Below are 19,521 nucleotides of genomic sequence, written 5' to 3'. Positions count from 1 at the left end.
TAAAGTCTATGTGTTTTTACGCTAGTGTGAAATGCAAGGTTAATCTGTACAGTATGGTGAAGACCTGCCTTGAAGCTTACAGTTAGACATGATCGACTGTACATGTGATCCAAACTGGTAAAAGAACAAAAGGGTGTTTTTTATGTATATTCTTCTCAATTTGTGTTTGACTTAAGGGAAATAGTCTCAGAAACATGACAAAGATGTTTATTGTGTGTTCAGTGTGTTTAATTTCTTCTTCTTTTTTTTATGTATGTATACATCTTGTGCCATCATGTTAAATAGTGTTTGTGGTTTGTTGCAGATTTAATATTGAGCCAAGTTTATATAGCCCTTATTTTTCGCTTGGATCCTGCATGGAAGGTCTAAACAGTCTTTTTACACATCTCTTTGGTGTGTCACTTTTGGCTGAACAGCCTAGTGCAGGAGAAGTGTGGAGTGAGGATGTACGCAAACTGGTAAGCAGCTTAGACACTGCACCTGCAGGCCAGATTATGTGACTGGGAAAAAACTTAATACAAAAGACAGCAAAGTGTGACTTTCCTTATCGCTTATTATGTTGATCAGGGATCTGTCGTTTTAAATTGTTCCCTCAGGCAGTGGTACATGAATCTGAAGGATTGCTGGGATACATTTACTGTGACTTCTTCTATAGACCAGACAAGCCTCATCAGGTAGAGTATAACTTACATACACTTTGCTTCTCATATGTTTTATATGCTTCCAGGCTATAACAAATTCAGCCATATCACGTTCACATCACTGACAGATATTTGACTTATACCTATAAGATATATATTGATATTCATTTTGTGAGTTGTACAAATGTCGTCCCACATTTAAGTATGAAAATGATCTCTACTTATTATAAAGGATTACTTTACAGGTAAACAGTTAAACATATGCCCAGTTCTTGTTTCTAGCTTGCGTTTTTATGTTACATCATTCGTTCATTCATTATCTTTTATGTAAAGAACCTGACCATATTTGTATAAATTTCCAGGACTGCCATTTCACTATCCGTGGAGGGAGGCGGCTGGACGATGGGCAGTACCAGTTGCCGGTAGTAGTGCTGATGCTAAACCTCCCTCACCCTACTAAGAGCACGCCAACACTCCTTACACCAGCCATGATGGAGAACCTCTTCCATGAAATGGGTCACGCCATGCACTCGATGCTTGCACGCACACACTACCAGCATGTGACCGGTAAGATGCCTACAATAACTCATAAAGAAATAGATTTCAACATCCAATGTGATGCAGATGCTTGGGTGGTTTCTGGCTTTAACACATGTTACCACTGTGGTTTTCTCTTTATACTTACTGTATATATACGACTGAGTAATCTGATTGGTTGAAAGCCATTCCACTATTGGTGGATGGTAACAGCACTGAGATATTTACCTTCTGTATATACATTACTTCACGTCACGTGTTCTAACAATCGTTAAATACATCAAGTGTTGGTTGCCAGCATGGGTGAAAGTTGGGCAATAAGGTTTTTTTCAGCAAAAAAAACCCACATTTAATATGACTTTATGTCCTCCTAAACAACCCTATGTTCCGTAGTGATTGCTTCTGAGTGTGAGGTGTTGCCTCCAACCGAATTGCCTCTCAACTATCCCTGCTTTGTTTACAGTCAACACAAACTAAAATGCTAACTACAGGGGTTGGACAATGAAACTGAAACACTGGCCAATTTAGTGTTGGTGGTTTCATGGCTAAGTTAGACCAGCTTGGTGGCCAATTTTTATTAACTGCACATTCCACCAGTAAGAGCAGAGTGTGAAGGTTTAATTAGCAGAGTAATGGCACAGTTTTTCTTAAAATATGCACACAACATTTTGGGTGATGTATCAGAGTTCGAAATAGGACAAATTGTTGGTGAGTGTCTCGCTGGCGCATCTGTGACACAGGACAGCAAGTCTTTGTGATCTATTAAGAGCCACGATATCCAGGGTAATGTCAGCATACCTCCAAGAAGGACGAACCACATCCAACAGGAGTAACTGTGGACGTAAGAGGAAGCTGTCTGAAAGGGATGTTGGGTGCTAACCCGGATTATATCCAAAAAAAGCTTCCCAACTCACTGCCGAATTTAATGTGCACCTCAACTCTTATGTTTCCACCAAAACTGCTTTAGTTTTCTAAATTGGATTCTTCTCCACTGGTAAGGTAGGTTTTTAACTTTTGTACTGTTTTTGAAAACACAATTGGTTCATACTGTATACTGTACCTAGTTTTTGCTGTTTGGTAGTGTTGATTGCAGTGTGATTGAAGTAGGTCTAAAGCAATTAGTTCTCAGGTAATTAATCAAGAGTAGTTTCAGGCTTCCTTAAGGTGTGAATTGTGGGCAGGGCTTAGCTACATATATTGAAGGTGGATCTAGCTCATACTTTAGTGTGCTTTAGTTTTCTAAATTGGATTCTTCTCCACTGGTAAGGTAGGTTTTTAACTTTTGTACTGTTTTTGAAAACACAATTGGTTCATACTGTATACTGTACCTAGTTTTTGCTGTTTGGTAGTGTTGATTGCAGTGTGATTGAAGTAGGTCTAAAGCAATTAGTTCTCAGGTAATTAATCAAGAGTAGTTTCAGGCTTCCTTAAGGTGTGAATTGTGGGCAGGGCTTAGCTACATATATTGAAGGTGGATCTAGCTCATACTTTAGTGTGCTTTAGTTTTCTAAATTGGATTCTTCTCCACTGGTAAGGTAGGTTTTTAACTTTTGTACTGTTTTTGAAAACACAATTGGTTCATACTGTATACTGTACCTAGTTTTTGCTGTTTGGTAGTGTTGATTGCAGTGTGATTGAAGTAGGTCTAAAGCAATTAGTTCTCAGGTAATTAATCAAGAGTAGTTTCAGGCTTCCTTAAGGTGTGAATTGTGAGCAGGGCTTAGCTACATATATTGAAGGTGTCTCCGCTACAGACACTTGTGTCTGTAGCGGTTAATAAGAATATCCTGCAACAAAGGTAGTGCACAGAGAATTGATTTAAACTCTTGTTTGCCAAGAAGTTACAAGTTTTTATAGACAGTTACCTCAGTCTAGCATGTGTCTTCAACCTATCTCTGTCAGTTCTCACAGACCAAGATGCTTTTACTCACACAGCAGAGGCAGATCTCCCAGAAACCTCATCTACCCTCCAGTACTGTCTCATTGTCCTGCACTGGTGGTAGGTGGGCTCTGGAACTGCCAATCTGCTGTAAATAAAGCAGACTTTATCTCTGCCCTAGCTACTCATTACTCTTTTGACTTTCTGGCACTAACTGAGACCTGGATATCTCCTCAGAACTCAGCTACACCGGCTGCCCTATCCTCTGCCTATGTATTCTCTCACACTCCACGAGAAACTGGCAGAGGTGGTGGTACGGGTCTCCTGTTGTCCAAGAGGTGGTCCTTCTCGCCCATCACCCTGTCTCATCTCAGTTTTTCATCATTTGAATTTCATGCAGTTAAGGTAACCTCTCCAATTAACCTCCACATCTTGGTTATTTACCGTCCTCCTGGCTCTCTAGGAAACTTTCTAGATGAAATGGACATACTTCTTAGTCTTTTTCCTTCTGCTAACACTCCTCTCACTGTTCTAGGAGATTTCAACCTTCCATCTGATAAACTCCAATCCTCTTTCCTTCTCCCTCTCCTCAACTCCTTCTCTTTAACCCTAAACAGCTGCCCTCCTACACACAAGGCAGGAAATTCTCTCGACCTTGTTTTCTGCCGCCCTTCCCCAGTCACAGATATCACTACTATTCCTCTTCATAAATCTGATCATTACCTGGTATCCTTCACTATAACCCTTCCCATTCTATGTAAACCTAACCACCAAAATGTCTCTTTTACCTGCAAAAACCTTCACTCTGTCTCCCCTTCCTCTGTCTTCATACACCCTATCATTCCTCCCAGACCCAGACTCCTTCTCCTCTTTACCACTAGAGACTGCGACTGAAACTTTCCTCTCCTCTCTCTCCTCATCCATAGATCTCCTTTGCCCGCTGTCATCTAAACCAAGGAAGAAATCTTGTCCTGCTCCTTGGCTATCTGATGTACTGCGCAACAACAGGAGAGAATTAAGAACTGCGGAGAGAAGATGGAAGAAATCACAGCTTGATGCAGATCTCATCTCTTACCAGACTCTTCTTTCCAAATTCTCATGTGATGTGACTTCTGCCAAAACTACCTTCTTCAGACAAAAGTTGGAAGCGTCTGCACATGATCCTGGCAAACTCCACAACATCTTCTCCTCACTACTCAACCCACCGACTCCTCCTGCCCCTTCCTCTCTGACTGCTGACGATTTTGCCACATTCTACGATGGGAAGATTGTAGCAATCCGCCAGTCCTTCGCTCTCAACCAAAGTCCTACGGCAGAACCTCAGGACCTTTCCTTCCCTCCTTTAGCAGAATTTTCCAACTTGTCATCTGACGAGATTCAACAGATCATCTCGTCATCTAACCCCACCACCTGTTCATTAGACCCAATCCCTTCCACAATGCTCCAGGCCATCTCACGAGACCTCCTTCCCTTCACCACAGCCATCATCAACCAATCCATATCATCTGGTCATGTTCCTGCCGCTTTTAAGAAGGCGAGGGTTATTCCCATCCTCCCTCTGACACTCAGGTTTCCACCCGGATCTCAGCATGTCTGGCAGACATCTCATTTTGGATGGCTGCTCATCAGCTGAAGCTCAATCTCAGTAAAACCGAACTGTTGTTTATCCCTTGTGACTCATCTCCAGGTCAAGACCTTGTGATATCCATGGACAACAACCAAATCACTCCCTCAACCACCGCCCGCAATCTTGGGGTAACCGTGGACAATCATCTGTCATTTTCCCCACACATCGCTAACCTTACTCGCTCTTGTCGATTTCTTCTTTACAATATCAGAAGAATTCGCCCATTTCTTTCTTCACAGGCTACTCAGGTGCTTGTTCAGTCCCTTGTTATTTCAAGACTGGACTACTGCAACTCACTCCTGGCAGGCCTGCCTCTGTCCACGATTCGTCCTCTGCAACTGATCCAGAATGCAGCAGCACGACTCGTTTTTAACCTTCCCAAGTTCTCCCACACCACCCCACTCCTCCGCTCCCTGCACTGGCTTCCTGTAGCTGCCCGCATCAAATTCAAAACACTGATGCTTGCCTACAAAGCCAAAAATGGCCCAGCACCCACTTACCTCTCTGCGCTAATTACACCACGCACTGCACCACGTTGCCTCCGATCCTCCAGCACTGCTCGCCTCATCCCACCATCTCTCAGGGATCGAGGGCGGCATTCATCCAGGCTCTTTTCTGTTCTGGCACCTAGATGGTGGAATGAACTTCCTCTAGATGTCCGTACATCAGAGACTTTGACTATCTTTAAACGACGACTCAAGACGCATCTGTTTCTCCAGTACTTGGACTAACCCCCCTCCCCCCGAAAAAAAAAAAAAAAAAAAAAAAAAACCACCTCAGTTGTGTTGGACTAATGGTACTTAGTTATTAACCTAGTAAACCCAGTGTAAGTATGTATCCAATGTTGTAAACATTAAAGCACTTTTTGTAAGTCGCTCTGGATAAGAGCGTCTGCCAAATGCCTAAATGTAAATGTAAAACTGTTTGTCTGGAGCTTCACAGGGTCAATGTACATGGCAGGGCTAATGTACATGGCAGGGCTGCTATAACCAAAACTTTGGTCACTCGTGCCAATGCCAAACATTGGTTTCAGTGGTGCCAGCAGTGAAAATCTTGGGCTGTGGACAATGTAAAACATGTATTGTTCTCTGATGAGTGCCACCAAGACTGAAGCATGAGGGTGGATCAGTGATGGTTTGGGCTGCAATATTATGGCATTTCCCTGGCCCAATACTAGATGGGCGCATCACTGCCAAGGACTACCGAACCATTCTGGAGGACCATGTGCAACCAATTGAAACTTTTTCCTTCACCAGCATCACGTAGTGACCTGCCCACTAGTCTGCAAGAAGAATGGCTCAAAATCCCTCTGGCCACTGTGCAGGACTTGTATCTGTCATTTCCAAGACGAATTGATGCTGTATTGGCCGCAAAAAGAGGCCCTACGCCATACTAATGAATTATTGTGGTCTAAAACCAGGCGTTTCAGTTTCATTGTCCAACCCCTGTAGCTTTCAAAACAAAGCTGAATTCCAAATTTCCTCCCCAATCGCTGCTCAGGGGCACTGCATAGTGTGTGGAGTGATTGTACATCCCTACTGCACTAGCTTTCCATTTAACGTTGTTGGAGATTTAACCCTCGAAACCTTGAAGTAGTTGATATTTTAAAGAGGAATAAGTGAAAATCTAAAGTAAATCTAACTTTTTTAAGGACTGTCCACCACTTTCATGGTTTATTTTTCTCACCTCTTTTTAAGAATTTAAAACTATACCCCTGTTAATTAAATGAACTGTGGGTTGCCACCTTCTCCAGTCACGGCTGTGGTGCAGTCTGTGGTGCTGCAAATTATTAATATTATTAATATCTGTCGATAATTCAATAAATGGTGTTGGAAATGTTAAAAAGTGTGTAAAAGCAAAATCACAGTTGTACAGGTATTCAAGTACAACAGAATTCCTTCTTGTGTGATATTGCTAAAATAAAATAAATAAATAAATAAAAATAAAATATATATATATATATATATATATGCATGTAATAGTTTATTCACCAAAGTTGCATAGAAATAAGTGCTCATTTAATCACACACTGACATTTTGTTACTGAAATTTGTATTTCTGCTTATTAACCTCTGCTTGGTGCCATGCGTAATCACATTTGTAATAGACTGTCATGAACTAACCGGGTGAAACCTGAATCGCGACCGTACTACTTCCGGGTCCAAGGGAGAGGTAGTGAATGGTTTAAGTTGTGAGGTGTGGAATACCAGGTGGATCCGGAGCGCCGCAGGCAGCTGGAACCGGTAGGTGACAGGGTTTATGCAAAGAGTGAGACGATAAGGGCCGATGAATCGAGGGGAGAGTATTTATGATTCCGTGTGGAGGTTTCTGGTGGAAAGCCATACCTTATCACCTACATTGTACAATCGTCCCAGTGGGTGTCGACGGCAATGCTGGGTAGTGTAGCGGATGTTAGCTTGCTGGATAGCTCGGTTTGCTTGATTCCACAGCCGTCGACACCTGCGGACCAACTGTTGGGCTGACGGTACATCAACCTCAGTTTTTTGGTGCTCGAACATTGAAGGTTGGAAACCGTGGCATACCTCAAATGGGCTTAGATTTGTGGCAGATGAGGTGTGGAGATTGTGGGAGAGTTCTGCCCAGATGAGGTAGCGAGCCCAGGAGCGCTGACGATCGGCGATGAAGCATCTTAGCGCTCCCAGTTGTTGGTTGGTCCGCTCCGTCTGACCGTTAGTCTGCAGGTGGTATCCTGATGACAGACTGCAGGTGGAATTGATCAGACGGCAGAAGGCCTTCCACATCTACATCCATCAACGTATCGCTGCTAAGTGGGGTCAAACTTTTTGGAGAAAAAACTACATGGGTGTAGTTTCTGGTCTGGACCTCGCTTAGAGAGAACAGCCCCAGCGCCCACATCTGAGGCATCCACCTCCACAACGAAAGGTTTGCTGGCATCTGGATGACAAAGGATGGGAGCAGTGGTGAAGCGGAGACATAATTCGTTGAAGGCGGAGATTGCAGCAGGACAGAGGGTGAAACGATGAGATGATGGGCGAGGCAGGGCGGTTAGGGGTGCTGCAACCGTACTGTAGTCCCGGATAAAGCGACGGTAGAAGTTCGCAAACCCGAGAAACCGTTGAAGCTGCTTGAGGGTCTTGGGTAGAGGCCAATGACGCACAGCTTTCAGTTTCTGCGGGTCAATGGCCACACCCTGGGGCAAGATGACCAAACCTAGGAAAGTGGTGGAGCGATCGTGAAAGGCACACTTCTCCAACTTACAGTACAGCTGATGGGCGAGCAATCTCTTTAGGACCGCCCTGACATGTTGGACATGTTCTTCAACTGTGCGGGAATAAATAAGACTGTCGTCTAAGTAATTGAATGCCCACCAGCCTAGCATGTCCTGGAGGACATCGTTTATAAACTGTTGGAATGCGGTGCGGGCATTGCACAGTCCAAAGGGAATGACGAGACTTTTGTAGTGTCCAGTGGGGGTGATAAAGGCCGTCTTCCACTCATCATCCTCTCTGATGCGTACAAAGTTGTAGGCGCTCCGGAGGTCCAACTTCGTAAAAATGGTGGCACCAGAGCGTCCAGGGCTGAGTTGGTAAGAGGCAGTGGGTGTAGGTTTTTGATGGTGATGGCTGTGGGTGACAGTGAGTAGAGGTGGCAACGGGGTGGAACCGTACCTGACTGAAGGTCTATTATTATGGAGTTAATTATGTGCCAAAATTTAACAAACAAACACAATCTGCTTTGCAAAGAAAAAAACGACTTTCTCACAAATCCAGCATTTTGCAAACCTACACAATCCGATTTGCAAAGAAAAAATGTGACTTTCTCACAAATGCGCCGAACGTATTTTCTCACAAATGCACCCACCGTATTTTCTCACAAATGCAATGGAGCAACTTCCTCTTCCAAAACAGCAGATGGCGCTATCTGTCAATTTACTCTATTCTCCCGAGACCTCAAACAACGTGTTTATATGGTTTATGCTTATGTCCCAGAGGATTACTTGTACCGTGAGATGGGAGACGTTGGTCATGGTGGAGGAGAGTTGTAGGAGGCCCGGTGAGCTGCTCTCATTTCTCACCGGGCCTGGACGTTTCCCGGCCGGAGAAGGCAGATGGCTCGGTTGTGTGCCGCAGATGCCCCTCTCGGTACCGTCGCTCCCGTTCAGCAGCGGTCAAGGAGGCGCGTCCTAATTGCAATTGTCCTAGTGATGGTCGCGGTGCGAGTGCGCATAACATTCTAAATCAGCATTTTTTTACTCTCACTTTACAGGAACGAGGTGTACCACTGATTTCGCTGAGGTGCCCTCTATTCTAATGGAGTTCTTTGCAACTGATTATCGTGTGATCAACCAGTTTGCTCGCCACTATCAGACAGGACAGGTAATAAGAGTACTTATAGCTCATTTAGCATTTACCATAAAATATGTTTTTTCCCGATTAATAATTGACGTTTTTGCTCCTGAAATGTATCCTCCTAGCCTTTGCCCCAGAGTATGGTGGCACGACTCTGCGAGTCCAAAAAAGTCTGTGGTGCTGCTGACACTCAACTTCAGGTACTTGTGTAACATTATGCTAAAACAGGACAGTGTTCTGCATGATGCATCTTATAACCATTTACCACACTGATGGACTAAATCTGTGTTACAGGTTTTTTATGCAGCCTTGGACCAAGTTTATCATGGCAAACCCCAAAAACGGTCAACAACCGATATCCTGATAGACATGCAACAAAAATACTACGGCTTACCTTACGTTCCCAACACAGTAAGTTCATGAAAATTTAATGAGCATTAATAAGGTTGAGTATTAACTAGTGGTGGCTGTAAGGCTCCATCAATAGATTTTGGAGACAGAATTTTTAGAAACAGTTCCTAAAAGTATCTACATTTAAAAGGGGATAGGGTTAAAATTATAATTATGTTAATTATAATTAATTATTATTAAAAATCATAAAATTATACTTCAAACTGTACATTAGTATTTTAACTTTTCACAAGATTTTAAATTTAAAAAATCATATTCTCAAATATGTCACATTTACAGTTGTAACAAATGTAAAGAAAACCAACGGTACAGTTTTTTGCGAGTGAATGAATGAATGCAAACTTTTTCTGACTCATCACCTTTGACTGAGCCTATGATGAAACATTTCTATCCTGATGGGAGCAATCTCTTCCTGGATGACTTTGCCTCGTTCACAAGCTATAAGTAATGGTTTCATGCCTATGAAAATGATCTAAATCATATCCTGTGGCTTTTACACCTACCTGCTCCCAGCCATTTTGAATGCCTAGGGAAGATTTTGAAGCGACAAGTTAACCAGCAATCTCAACCACCGTCAGTAAAACAATAACCGGGGGAATGATGTTTCCTCTGGTGACTTGTAGTGAACTAATACATTACTAAGATAATTTACTGTTACTATTTTTTTATCATTTAATTTGTCACTTTTTTTTAATTAAAAAAATTCCCCACTTGTTAAACTTCAAAGAAGTCGTATGCTCTTTTGCTTTAATCATCATGTTGAAACAAGCAATTATACATGATGTTTACAGTGTAATACAAGTTATATGAGCAGTTATACAAGACAGTTGTGACTATAACACACATTGAATGCTTAATGATGCAGCGAAGCAATGACGGACAGACATTTAACAAACTGCAGGTGGTCCTAAAATATTATGATCCATTACAGCTATTTAACTTAATGAATGTTTCGAATTCCTTCCCTGACTAATCTTTAATAACATCTTACAGTCTTGCACATGTGCTCTTTTCAACAGTACAAAAAGCACATCAGAGTTGAGAATTTGGGCTGCCACACAGTAGCTTTATGTATAATACCCCAGCATTTATGGGATTAAAATCCTTCTTCTCCCTCTCTCCCTTTCTTTTCTTTCTTTCTTGTTTTTTAGACTGTCTGTAAAAGAAGTCGTTTACTTTGATTGCTACACAGTGCATGAACACATCCTAAGGGAAGAATTTAAAACTCTTGTTTTGGAAGCTATTTAAAAATGAAAATGTTTTTTGCAGATCCTTAGCAGCAATGAGTTAAACATAGAAATGGTCACTTGAGAGCCAGGCAATATAAAGTACGCTTTTAAGTTTGGATTGGCACTTCGATTTTCTCCTAGTCTGTAATTATATGAAACCACAGGGAATCAGACATCTCTTACACTAAATATTCCCCTTTAATTGCTCCTGTGTCCTTAACATCCCTTAAATCATCAGTTTTCCTTTTTTAATCTATTTAAACTCCTTCTCAAGAGAATGTTGCTAATAGTTTGTGTACATTTGGCTTTCTGAAGCATAATTCATGAATGATAAAAGAGACTGTCAATGTTTACTTTAAGCCCATGATAAACTTAATCTTGCTTGATCATTCATTGTGCAATTCAATACTGCCTATTTTCATGAATTTAAACAAGGCCAGATTACTTAAAGCCATGCATTTTACTGTGATGTAAAGATATGTATCCTAGTGAAACTTAAAAGAAAGGATGACTGATCAAAGCTCTGGAATCTTTAGGTGTGGCTCCGAAAGGCTTTCGGGGGTGTGCTGTGGTGTCTGGCACAAGGATATTGGGAGCAGATTTGTGGCATGCTATGGGTTGTGGAGTGTGACCTCATATATCTGACTTGTTTGCATCCTAAGGGTGCTTAATCAGATTTGGATCTGGGGAGTATGTGGGCCAAGTCGACAGCACTGGCTGTGTGGCTGTGGTGTACTGAGTGTTCTATCCTGGCCATCATTGACTTTTCGAGTTTTCTGGTGTATATTCTGTGATTGATGTTGTTCACGTCACTTGTCATTGGTTGTAATGTTATGGTTGGTCGGTATATTTATAATTTTTTTTATTTATTGATTGATGCCAAATTGAGCTTCAAATTCAAATTTAAATTTTATTTGTCACATTGACAAAGGCTGCCATTGACCCTAGAAGAGAATTAAAGTTTGCAAATAAGAAATAAATATGAATAAAATAAATACAATAGAAATTAAATAAAAAATTAAATTAAACTAGGAAAAATAGAACTAAAAATAAAAATAGAAATGTGCTAGGAAAAAAATAGAACTAAAAATAGAAATAGAAATATGATGTGCAAAAATAGAAATCTACTGTACAAATTGAAATATACTGTGCTGTGAGTGCAAATATGCATAGAACAAAGTGACTTTGTGCAGAGGTTATTAAAGTGTCTTTGTGCACTGGTCCAGGATGTAAACGTAAAACTGTAAAATGTAGTGTAGTTGTGAAGGTAGGTGTGCAAAGTTATTAAAGTGTCTTTGTGCAATGGTCCAGGATGTAAACGTACGACATGTAGTGTATATATGAAGGAAGGTGAGCATGTTATTGTTCATAGTGTTCATGGATGTAAGAAGATTGATGGATTTGATCAATTATGAAAAAGATGAAAAGATTGTTAGTTCTGCATAGTGGTGTGGTTGTGGTTGAGAGACCTTAACGCCTGCGGGAAGAAGCTCCTCCTCAGTCTCTCTGTGTTGGCCTTCAAGGAGCGGAATCGCAACAGAGTAAACAGTCCGTTATTGGGGTGGCTGAGGTCCTTCACGATCTTCCTGGCCTTGGTCAAGCACCGCTTGCTGTAGATTGAGTGCAGGTCAGGGAGCTCGATGCGGATGATGCGCTCAGCTGATCGCACCACCCTCTGTAGAGCTCGTCTGTCCTGCATAGTGCTGTTCCCGAACCAGGTCGTGATATTTCCCGTCAGGATGCTCTCTGTGGTGCAGGAGTAGAAATTCCTGAGCACCTTGGAGGGCAGTCTAAAGTCTCTCAAGCGTCTGAGGTGGTAGAGACGCTGCCGGGCCTTTTTTACCACGGTGTTGATGTGACAGGACCATGCCAGGTCCTGCGTGATGTGAACACCGAGGTATCTGAAGCTGTCCACTCTCTCCACTGGGCTCCTGTTGATGACGGGGGTCTGGTAGTTCCTCACCTGCTTTGTACTAAAGTCCACTATCAGCTCCTTTGTCTTACTGACGTTCAGGAGCTTGGTGGCATAGCTCCAGTTTGCTCTTGTGTTTTATGTGATTTCACATGCTAAACAAATTAGCAAATGATCCACGTATCAAATTTTCCTTTGTTTGGACTAATAAGTGTGAAAAGCAGCTCTTTTTACTCCTAGGTCACGAGCCAGGATGGGCTTTAGATCCACTATGATCCTGACAGGATAAAATAGTATTTGAAGATAGATTCAAACTTGTTATTTAAAATGTCAATTTGTTGTAAATGCATTGTCTTGTAAATGCATTGTATGTAAAATGTACAGCCTCTGTACATATGGATCTTATTCTTCTGTTTAAAGAAATAGTAATTGCTCAAAACTCAGATGATATAAGAGTACTTAAGTACAGTATTGTGGTTTAACCATTTGATCCTGGTCTTTAGTAGAGTACAGTTTTAAGGTCCCTTCCTTGAGTGCTGTTTACACGTCTGAAAGTCATTATGTGCCAGATGGGAGTCGTCAGGCTGACACTCTGCAGCTTGAGTACATTTCATGTGACTGGAGCACTCTCTCCCACCCAGTGTTTGAGTAAGCCCATCCTTTTCAAACAACCTGTTAGTGTCCAACATTTTAACCCTTGACACGCTTGGGTGAACTCGTGTCCCTGCTCGTCTGTATTAAGTTGCTCACAGTTGGTTGTCAGATGTATCAGGAATAAAATGTTCTTCTTTATATATATATATATAACAACTGCATAATAGGGTATATTTTGAGCCTATACAGTAGTTTTCTTCCCCACAGTGCATAGATCTGATGTTTAGTAATATTACACCCTGCTCTTAAGCATGGATCTTCTAATTTTTTCAGAAAGGATTAACTGTACTGTTGTCCTTCCGTGTAATGGATGTTTCTTCTTGTTTCTGTCTCTCAGCAGTGCCTTTGAACAACTAAGCTTCTTAAAAATATAACTAGGCCTGAAACACAATGCAGTAATGGGTATTACAGGGTTTGTTTTGCTTTGGCATAAAAAAAAGTCATTTCTAGGCTGTTCACTTTTCTTACTAATATTAAAATCATCATGAAAGTGTAAAAGCGCAAAATTGTATGGTTTAGGGCAGAGATTAAGGCAGTGTCTAATGACGGCAGTTGAAGTTTGTTTTTCCACATCTGGAAATGAATGCTTTAAATTAGATACTTTTACGGACTTTCCAAAACTCTGTATGTGCTTGGAAATTTGTGTAAACGTTTGGTGTCTCAGAAGTGGTCATTTCCCATAACACAAAATATTTTGATGTGTTTGCAGCTTTTCTGTTATTGCACTTAACCATATGTATATTAAAGGCAGAAAAACAAAATGATCACCCTTTAAGATTCCTTCTTTTTGACAGGGTTTGGTAAGGTTAAGGAGGGAAAAAGCTGTGCAGATCTGTCTGTAACTTTAGTGCTATTCTGAATATAACAAGATCTTTTTCAGGCTGGATACAACTGACAGCTTTTTCCACTCTTAAAGAATCCCAATCTTATGTTGGGACATATTGTTTATTACTGCACCGTTACATGCAAATATTTTTCTTCCTCTCAGTAATTCTAAAACCAAGCCTTCTCAGTCATTGTTTTAAACAATGTGCTGTAATATTTCCTGGGGCCATTCTAACTGCGGAATGGTGAGCAGAGGGCTTCACTTCAACATCACTATTTGGCTTGGGCTGAAGGGCAGTCAGGCGGCACAGTGGCATAGTGGTTAGTACTGTAAGCCTCACATTTTCAGGGTTGAGGGTTCGATTCCTGCCTCAGGTCTGTGTGCATGGAGTTTGCAAGTTCTCCTTTTTTGCTCCACCTTCCTTGTTTTCCGCCTTTTGCCCCGAGTCCCCTGGGAAAGGCTCCAGGTCTGCTGTGACCATATACAGGATAAACAATAAACAGAATGAGTGAATGCAATGGAACAGAATATTCTGTCGTTAAAAGCAAAGCATAAACTCAATCTAAGCTATGTAAATCTCAGAACAGATCTGTAATCATATTTCAAGTCTGAAATTAAACAATTGTCTTTATGATTATTTCTCACTCAATTTTCTTCAAATGTTTTGCACATACAGGCATGGCAGCTGAGATTCAGTCACCTTGTTGGCTATGGGGCGAAGTACTACTCTTACCTAATGTCTCGGGCTGTAGCTTCCATGGTCTGGAGGCAGTGTTTCCATAAGGACCCTTTAAACAGGTGTGCTTGCTCATGTACTTTTGTTTATATGAGAGATGATGAAAAAGGTTTTTTTTTTTTTTTTTTTTTTAGCCTTTTGGTCCACTTAATAACGCTTTTAAAGTTCCCACATCCCCACAAGTTTACACAAGGTCTGAATGAACAATTTGCATATAAGGCAACCCCTATAGCAGAAATGATATCAATCAGTTGAAGAAAACACCACCTTGGTTTCGTTTATGCTTTACCCCTATTACTGGTGAATGGGTCTGTTATTACATTTTGTTTTGTTTTCCTGTCAGTTAGTACCCGTTTTGTTAAGGCTTTGTATTTCAATTAACTATCTAAAGAGTCTTTTCTTAAAAACATGGCCTGCTGGTGTTGCTGGCTGTGCTGGCTTTGTTATCTCAACGTGTCTGCGTTGGTTTTGTGTCAGGGAAACTGGAGAGCGCTACCGCAGAGAGATGCTGGCTCACGGGGGAGGGAAGGAGCCCATGCTGATGGTGGAAGGTGAGTCTGTTGTTTTTGTTTCTGCCACTATGTCATGGAGGTATTATGTTCTTGGTTTGTCTGTCTGTTGGTCTGAGATTCCTATTAATTCGATATTTTAAGAATGAGTACTCCACATACTATCCTGGTTCTAACATCTCTGAAGTACTTCATCATAACATGTTTTTTTTGTTTTGGAAGTACATTGGTCATAAACTAGTAGCTGTATTATTTGATTTTACATTTATTTAATTCATGAACGTATTCTTACTTTTGGTCATAGCTTAAGCACAACTTGTTGCAGCAAGTCTTAATTCCTTTCCCTGCCATAATGGAAATGTGCAAAATGCAAAGATTTCTCAGAGTAAGAGGATCTGTTAGCTAACAGCACATATTTACTATATGATTTTTTCACACAGACATTTGATCCTCATCCATCAATACCATGCATATCGTTTATTAGGACTGTTTTACTGCGCTCTTGTGCAAATATGTATCTCTTTCATTGGTAATCCTAAAATGTAAGCCTCCTCGGTCTGTGTGAGGCTCTTACCGTTGTCCTTGTATTGCTGAATGGAGAGGCTGCTTCAGTTTCACCCTGCTCCACTGGGCCTGGCTTCCACATCTCCTCGAATGAAATCAGTCATACTAGAACCCTACAGAAAGCCGCCGCTGGCTATGCACCAATTCCTGACCGGCTTTCAGTCTCCTTGTGCTGAAAAGTCCCGGACGGATTAGATAGCAGCTCAGGGAGCTGAAAACGATCGACTGACTGCCATGCTGACTGAAGCCCTGTGTTCCCCAGCCAGCAGCACAGAGAGTCGTATGTGCAGGGCTGTGTGCTAGTAGTCTGTCCTTTTTTTTATTATCAAGAACAGGATCTGTGTCTAGTTACTCTTTCTTCGGAGTTTTGTGATAAACCCATAACCAAAAATTCACTTTTTCTATTCAAAAACATTATTTTCTTGCGCAGCTTATAAAGTGGATAAAAGTCTAACATTGCTCATATGTTAATTAAAATTCCTAAGTAATTTTCCAAAAGTCAACTTGATTTGTATGAATGTAATTATGAATTACCTCACACTCATTTTCCGCTTTTCGCTCTTTTGAAGCTGGTTTACCTCTGAACCATAATTATAGAAGCTGTGATGAAGTAGTTTGCCTTTAGGAGGAATATGAGGTTATGGCGTACAGCTCATGACATGTTTTAAATGCTGGCAAAACTAACAGTTGTGGAGAAAAGAGAAAAAAGACAATGGTTATGAGACAGGCATTAATTCCATTTAAATCCCAACAGCACAACCAATTAAGTCTAAGTAGATTTTAAACATCAAGTGCATCAGGGGAAACTTGGTGTGCTCCATTTATGGGCAAAGATAAAACATAAGCATGGCAGAACATTTATGAATACTTTACCAGTTTATGACCTCATAAACACATTTTACACGCCGAGTAGTGCAAATATATTTTGTTCCCCCAAGGTACTACAAAAGAGCAAATACCATTCACACAGTTTCCACCATGTTTCAAGTTACTCACTATTGTTAGTTGCTTCTCATGCTCAGACTTTGGGTTTGATCAAATAACGCCCTCTTCAGTCTCGTCTTGTAGCTTTACAGCATATTGAATGACCAGGTCATTACTTTGTAGAGGTTAAATCACAAAGTCTGCTTTTCCTGAAACCTTGCTTTTATTCACTTCTCCAAGTCAAAGCAGGACAACCCTAGTCATGTTATGCCATGCCTGATTATGCCCAGCTAAGCCTCAGCACAGTGCAGACTTCAAGGTGTGGCAGATCCTGCGGGAGTGATACCGTGCCATTACGTGGGACTTAATTGAGAAGACATGGTTCTCGCTCACACTTTGATGTTTTGTTTTTTTTAACTTGTGAGTTTACTCCCCAAGAGTCATCATTAAACCAAGCTGTCGAGCCTTGGACCAATCACAGAGATATCCATCTTCCTGCTCTGCCAGTAAATAAACAAATATTGCATGAAATGTAGGAAATGTGCTTGGCAAATTGCATTGCAAGTTGAATGCAGCCAATTTAGTTTACAAACTAGGATCATGCTGTTCTGAGATTAAGAGAAATCTTAACACTCAAATTATATTTAAAAAATGTTCTGATGGGCGTGGTTGGCGTTTGACTTCCTATTGGTAAAAATGTTCAGTAGTTTCATAGCATTTAAAGAAGCACACTGTACAACACCGAAAATGGTCCTAAATGTATACATAAAATAGATTGCACTTGGAAATCTTAATGTGATGGCGTTTGACAACCATGAGAAAATAAATTGTTGAATCACGCCTCCTAGTTCCATCTGGAGCAAAGACAGGAAATTGTAGTTATTATAGAAAGTGATGGTGATGTAAGAGACAGCAAGCACCTAAGTAGAGGTCAGTTTATTCAGATTCACTCTCAGATTAAAGCATCAGAGTTCAACAATGCACTGGTTAATATTTCAACTGGTCCTTCCTACCTCTGGACACATTCATAATATGAAAATAATTTATTCCTTGCTCCAAGCACATCCTTGATTATATAGTGAACTTTTTCAAGTGGTTGGTGTATGACTCTTGTATTGGCATTGAAGCAGTTTTCAGACATGAAGTTAACTGACATTATCTTCTGCACTGTGCATTACATAGATGTGTGTGTATGTGCATGAGCATGCATATGTGTGTGTCAGTCATCTGCCCCAGGGTAAGGTGTGACTGAAGTCTATTGAACACGCCGGTCTAGTGACCTCTGCATATTAATCTCATTAAAACTCACTCGGTAATCTAATGAAGTATTCACTGATTTTTAGATTCTTCATTTTATTAATTTTCTTTACTGTCGAAATGTTGTGTATAGTCCTCTGAGCAAGGCTGATTTTTTAGTCTACTGAGATTTTCTACAGCTGAGTTTAAAAACGAATGCTGTAAACAGGACTCTTTTTTTCTTTTTATGATTGTGATTCTTGATATTTAGATTTTGGTGTCTTTAAACAGTGTGTGCATGTAGGTTCAGATCTTCTTGTGTGTGTTGGTGGTGACCCATGCAGGAAAGAGGGGTGGGGAGGAGGGCCTATTTACATTGGCAACTCTTCAAGGGGAAATGAGCAGACTTCAAAGCGTGAGAGCCATGGAATTGTAAAATGAGTGCACACACAGTTCAGGAGGCAGCAGACTGACTGCTGAAACACACACACACTTGCAGCAGTGCTGTGCAGGAGCTGCTTTAGCAGGTGTGTTTCAGTGTGAAAGTGTGAGAGAGGAAATTCTGCGCTCAAATCAATAGCCTGAATGGATATTGTATGTTGGGAATTGTCTCCTTTCCGTCAATTGTTATCCAGTTAACCTACGCTGCTGTGTACTGATGGCCTTGTAATATTTTAGTAAAGTAATATGCAATACAATTTTGCTTTCTTCGGACTGATATGCTAATTTTTTCTCCTTTTTTTTTATGCAGGCATGTTGCAGAAAAGACCGTCCACCGAGGATTTTGTTGATGCCCTTGTCTCCGAACTGGACCCAGACTTTGAGACATTCTTCATGGACTCCGAGGGATGAATTAATGCCTCTTTAATAAAAAGAAAGGTCCTAGTACTCATCAAAGGTTGTCTAGGAAAGAAGTGACATGCCAGGGTCACAGTCCCACACTCACATATAACAAGAATGCAGTCCATTCAGATGTGTATTCCAAGAGACACTAAGCTCTTGGAATACAGCTCTTCTCCGAGGGTGTTGAATATAAAGGTCACTACAAACGTTAGTTTTGTGAAGCATAAGTGTGCATGTGTGTTACGCTGATATCGGATACACAACATGCACAATTTGACCTGAAAGAATATTGACACATAACAATCACACCTGTATGTGCTTTTTGAACTTTCCATTGTAGATTTAGTCTCCCTTTGCTATAAATAAAAACCTCCACCCTTCCCTTAAGATTTTGGAGCGTGGCTATGTTTGTGTTCATGTATACTTGTGTTCGTTCAGCCACAAGAGCATTAGCGTGGACAGACATCAATGTTGAGTGAGGAGGCCTGGGGTCGACTGAGGATTCCTGAGGCCAGTCAGTGATTCAGTTCATCACAAGAACTGTTCCATGAGGTTAAGGTCAGGGCTCTGTGCAGATCATTTGAGATCTTCTACAACGCTCTTGGCAAACCATGTCTTTATGGGCCTCGCTTTGTGCACATGGGCGTTGTCATGCTGGAATA

The 19,521-nt window shown here is 41.1% G+C and overlaps 1 protein-coding gene and 1 long non-coding RNA gene across 2 annotated transcripts in view; both read left to right on the top strand.

Moving 5' to 3' along the window:
* The window catches only part of mipepa (mitochondrial intermediate peptidase a), a 28,603-nt gene extending 9,357 nt beyond the window's left edge, over positions 1-19,246 (top strand). The window contains exons 11-19 of the mRNA XM_053507202.1: positions 305-458; positions 597-674; positions 1,004-1,208; positions 8,933-9,042; positions 9,141-9,215; positions 9,310-9,426; positions 14,724-14,845; positions 15,261-15,334; positions 18,768-19,246. Of these exons, the coding sequence (XP_053363177.1) occupies positions 305-458; positions 597-674; positions 1,004-1,208; positions 8,933-9,042; positions 9,141-9,215; positions 9,310-9,426; positions 14,724-14,845; positions 15,261-15,334; positions 18,768-18,868 (1,036 nt within the window). The 3' untranslated portion in view covers positions 18,869-19,246. The remainder of the gene's footprint in view (positions 1-304; positions 459-596; positions 675-1,003; positions 1,209-8,932; positions 9,043-9,140; positions 9,216-9,309; positions 9,427-14,723; positions 14,846-15,260; positions 15,335-18,767) is intronic.
* Positions 2,908-4,518, top strand: LOC128533025 (uncharacterized). Its single transcript, XR_008361335.1, has 3 exons — positions 2,908-3,177; positions 3,295-3,462; positions 3,984-4,518. It is a non-coding gene; the product is annotated as an uncharacterized LOC128533025 (long non-coding RNA).
* Positions 19,247-19,521: the final 275 nt, after the last annotated feature.

Source organism: Clarias gariepinus, chromosome 11, assembly GCF_024256425.1.
Source record: "Clarias gariepinus isolate MV-2021 ecotype Netherlands chromosome 11, CGAR_prim_01v2, whole genome shotgun sequence".
NCBI classification, from domain to species: Eukaryota; Metazoa; Chordata; class Actinopteri; order Siluriformes; family Clariidae; genus Clarias; species Clarias gariepinus.
Note: the sequence above shows the minus strand (reverse complement) of the source record. Positions and strands in the feature narration are given on the sequence as shown.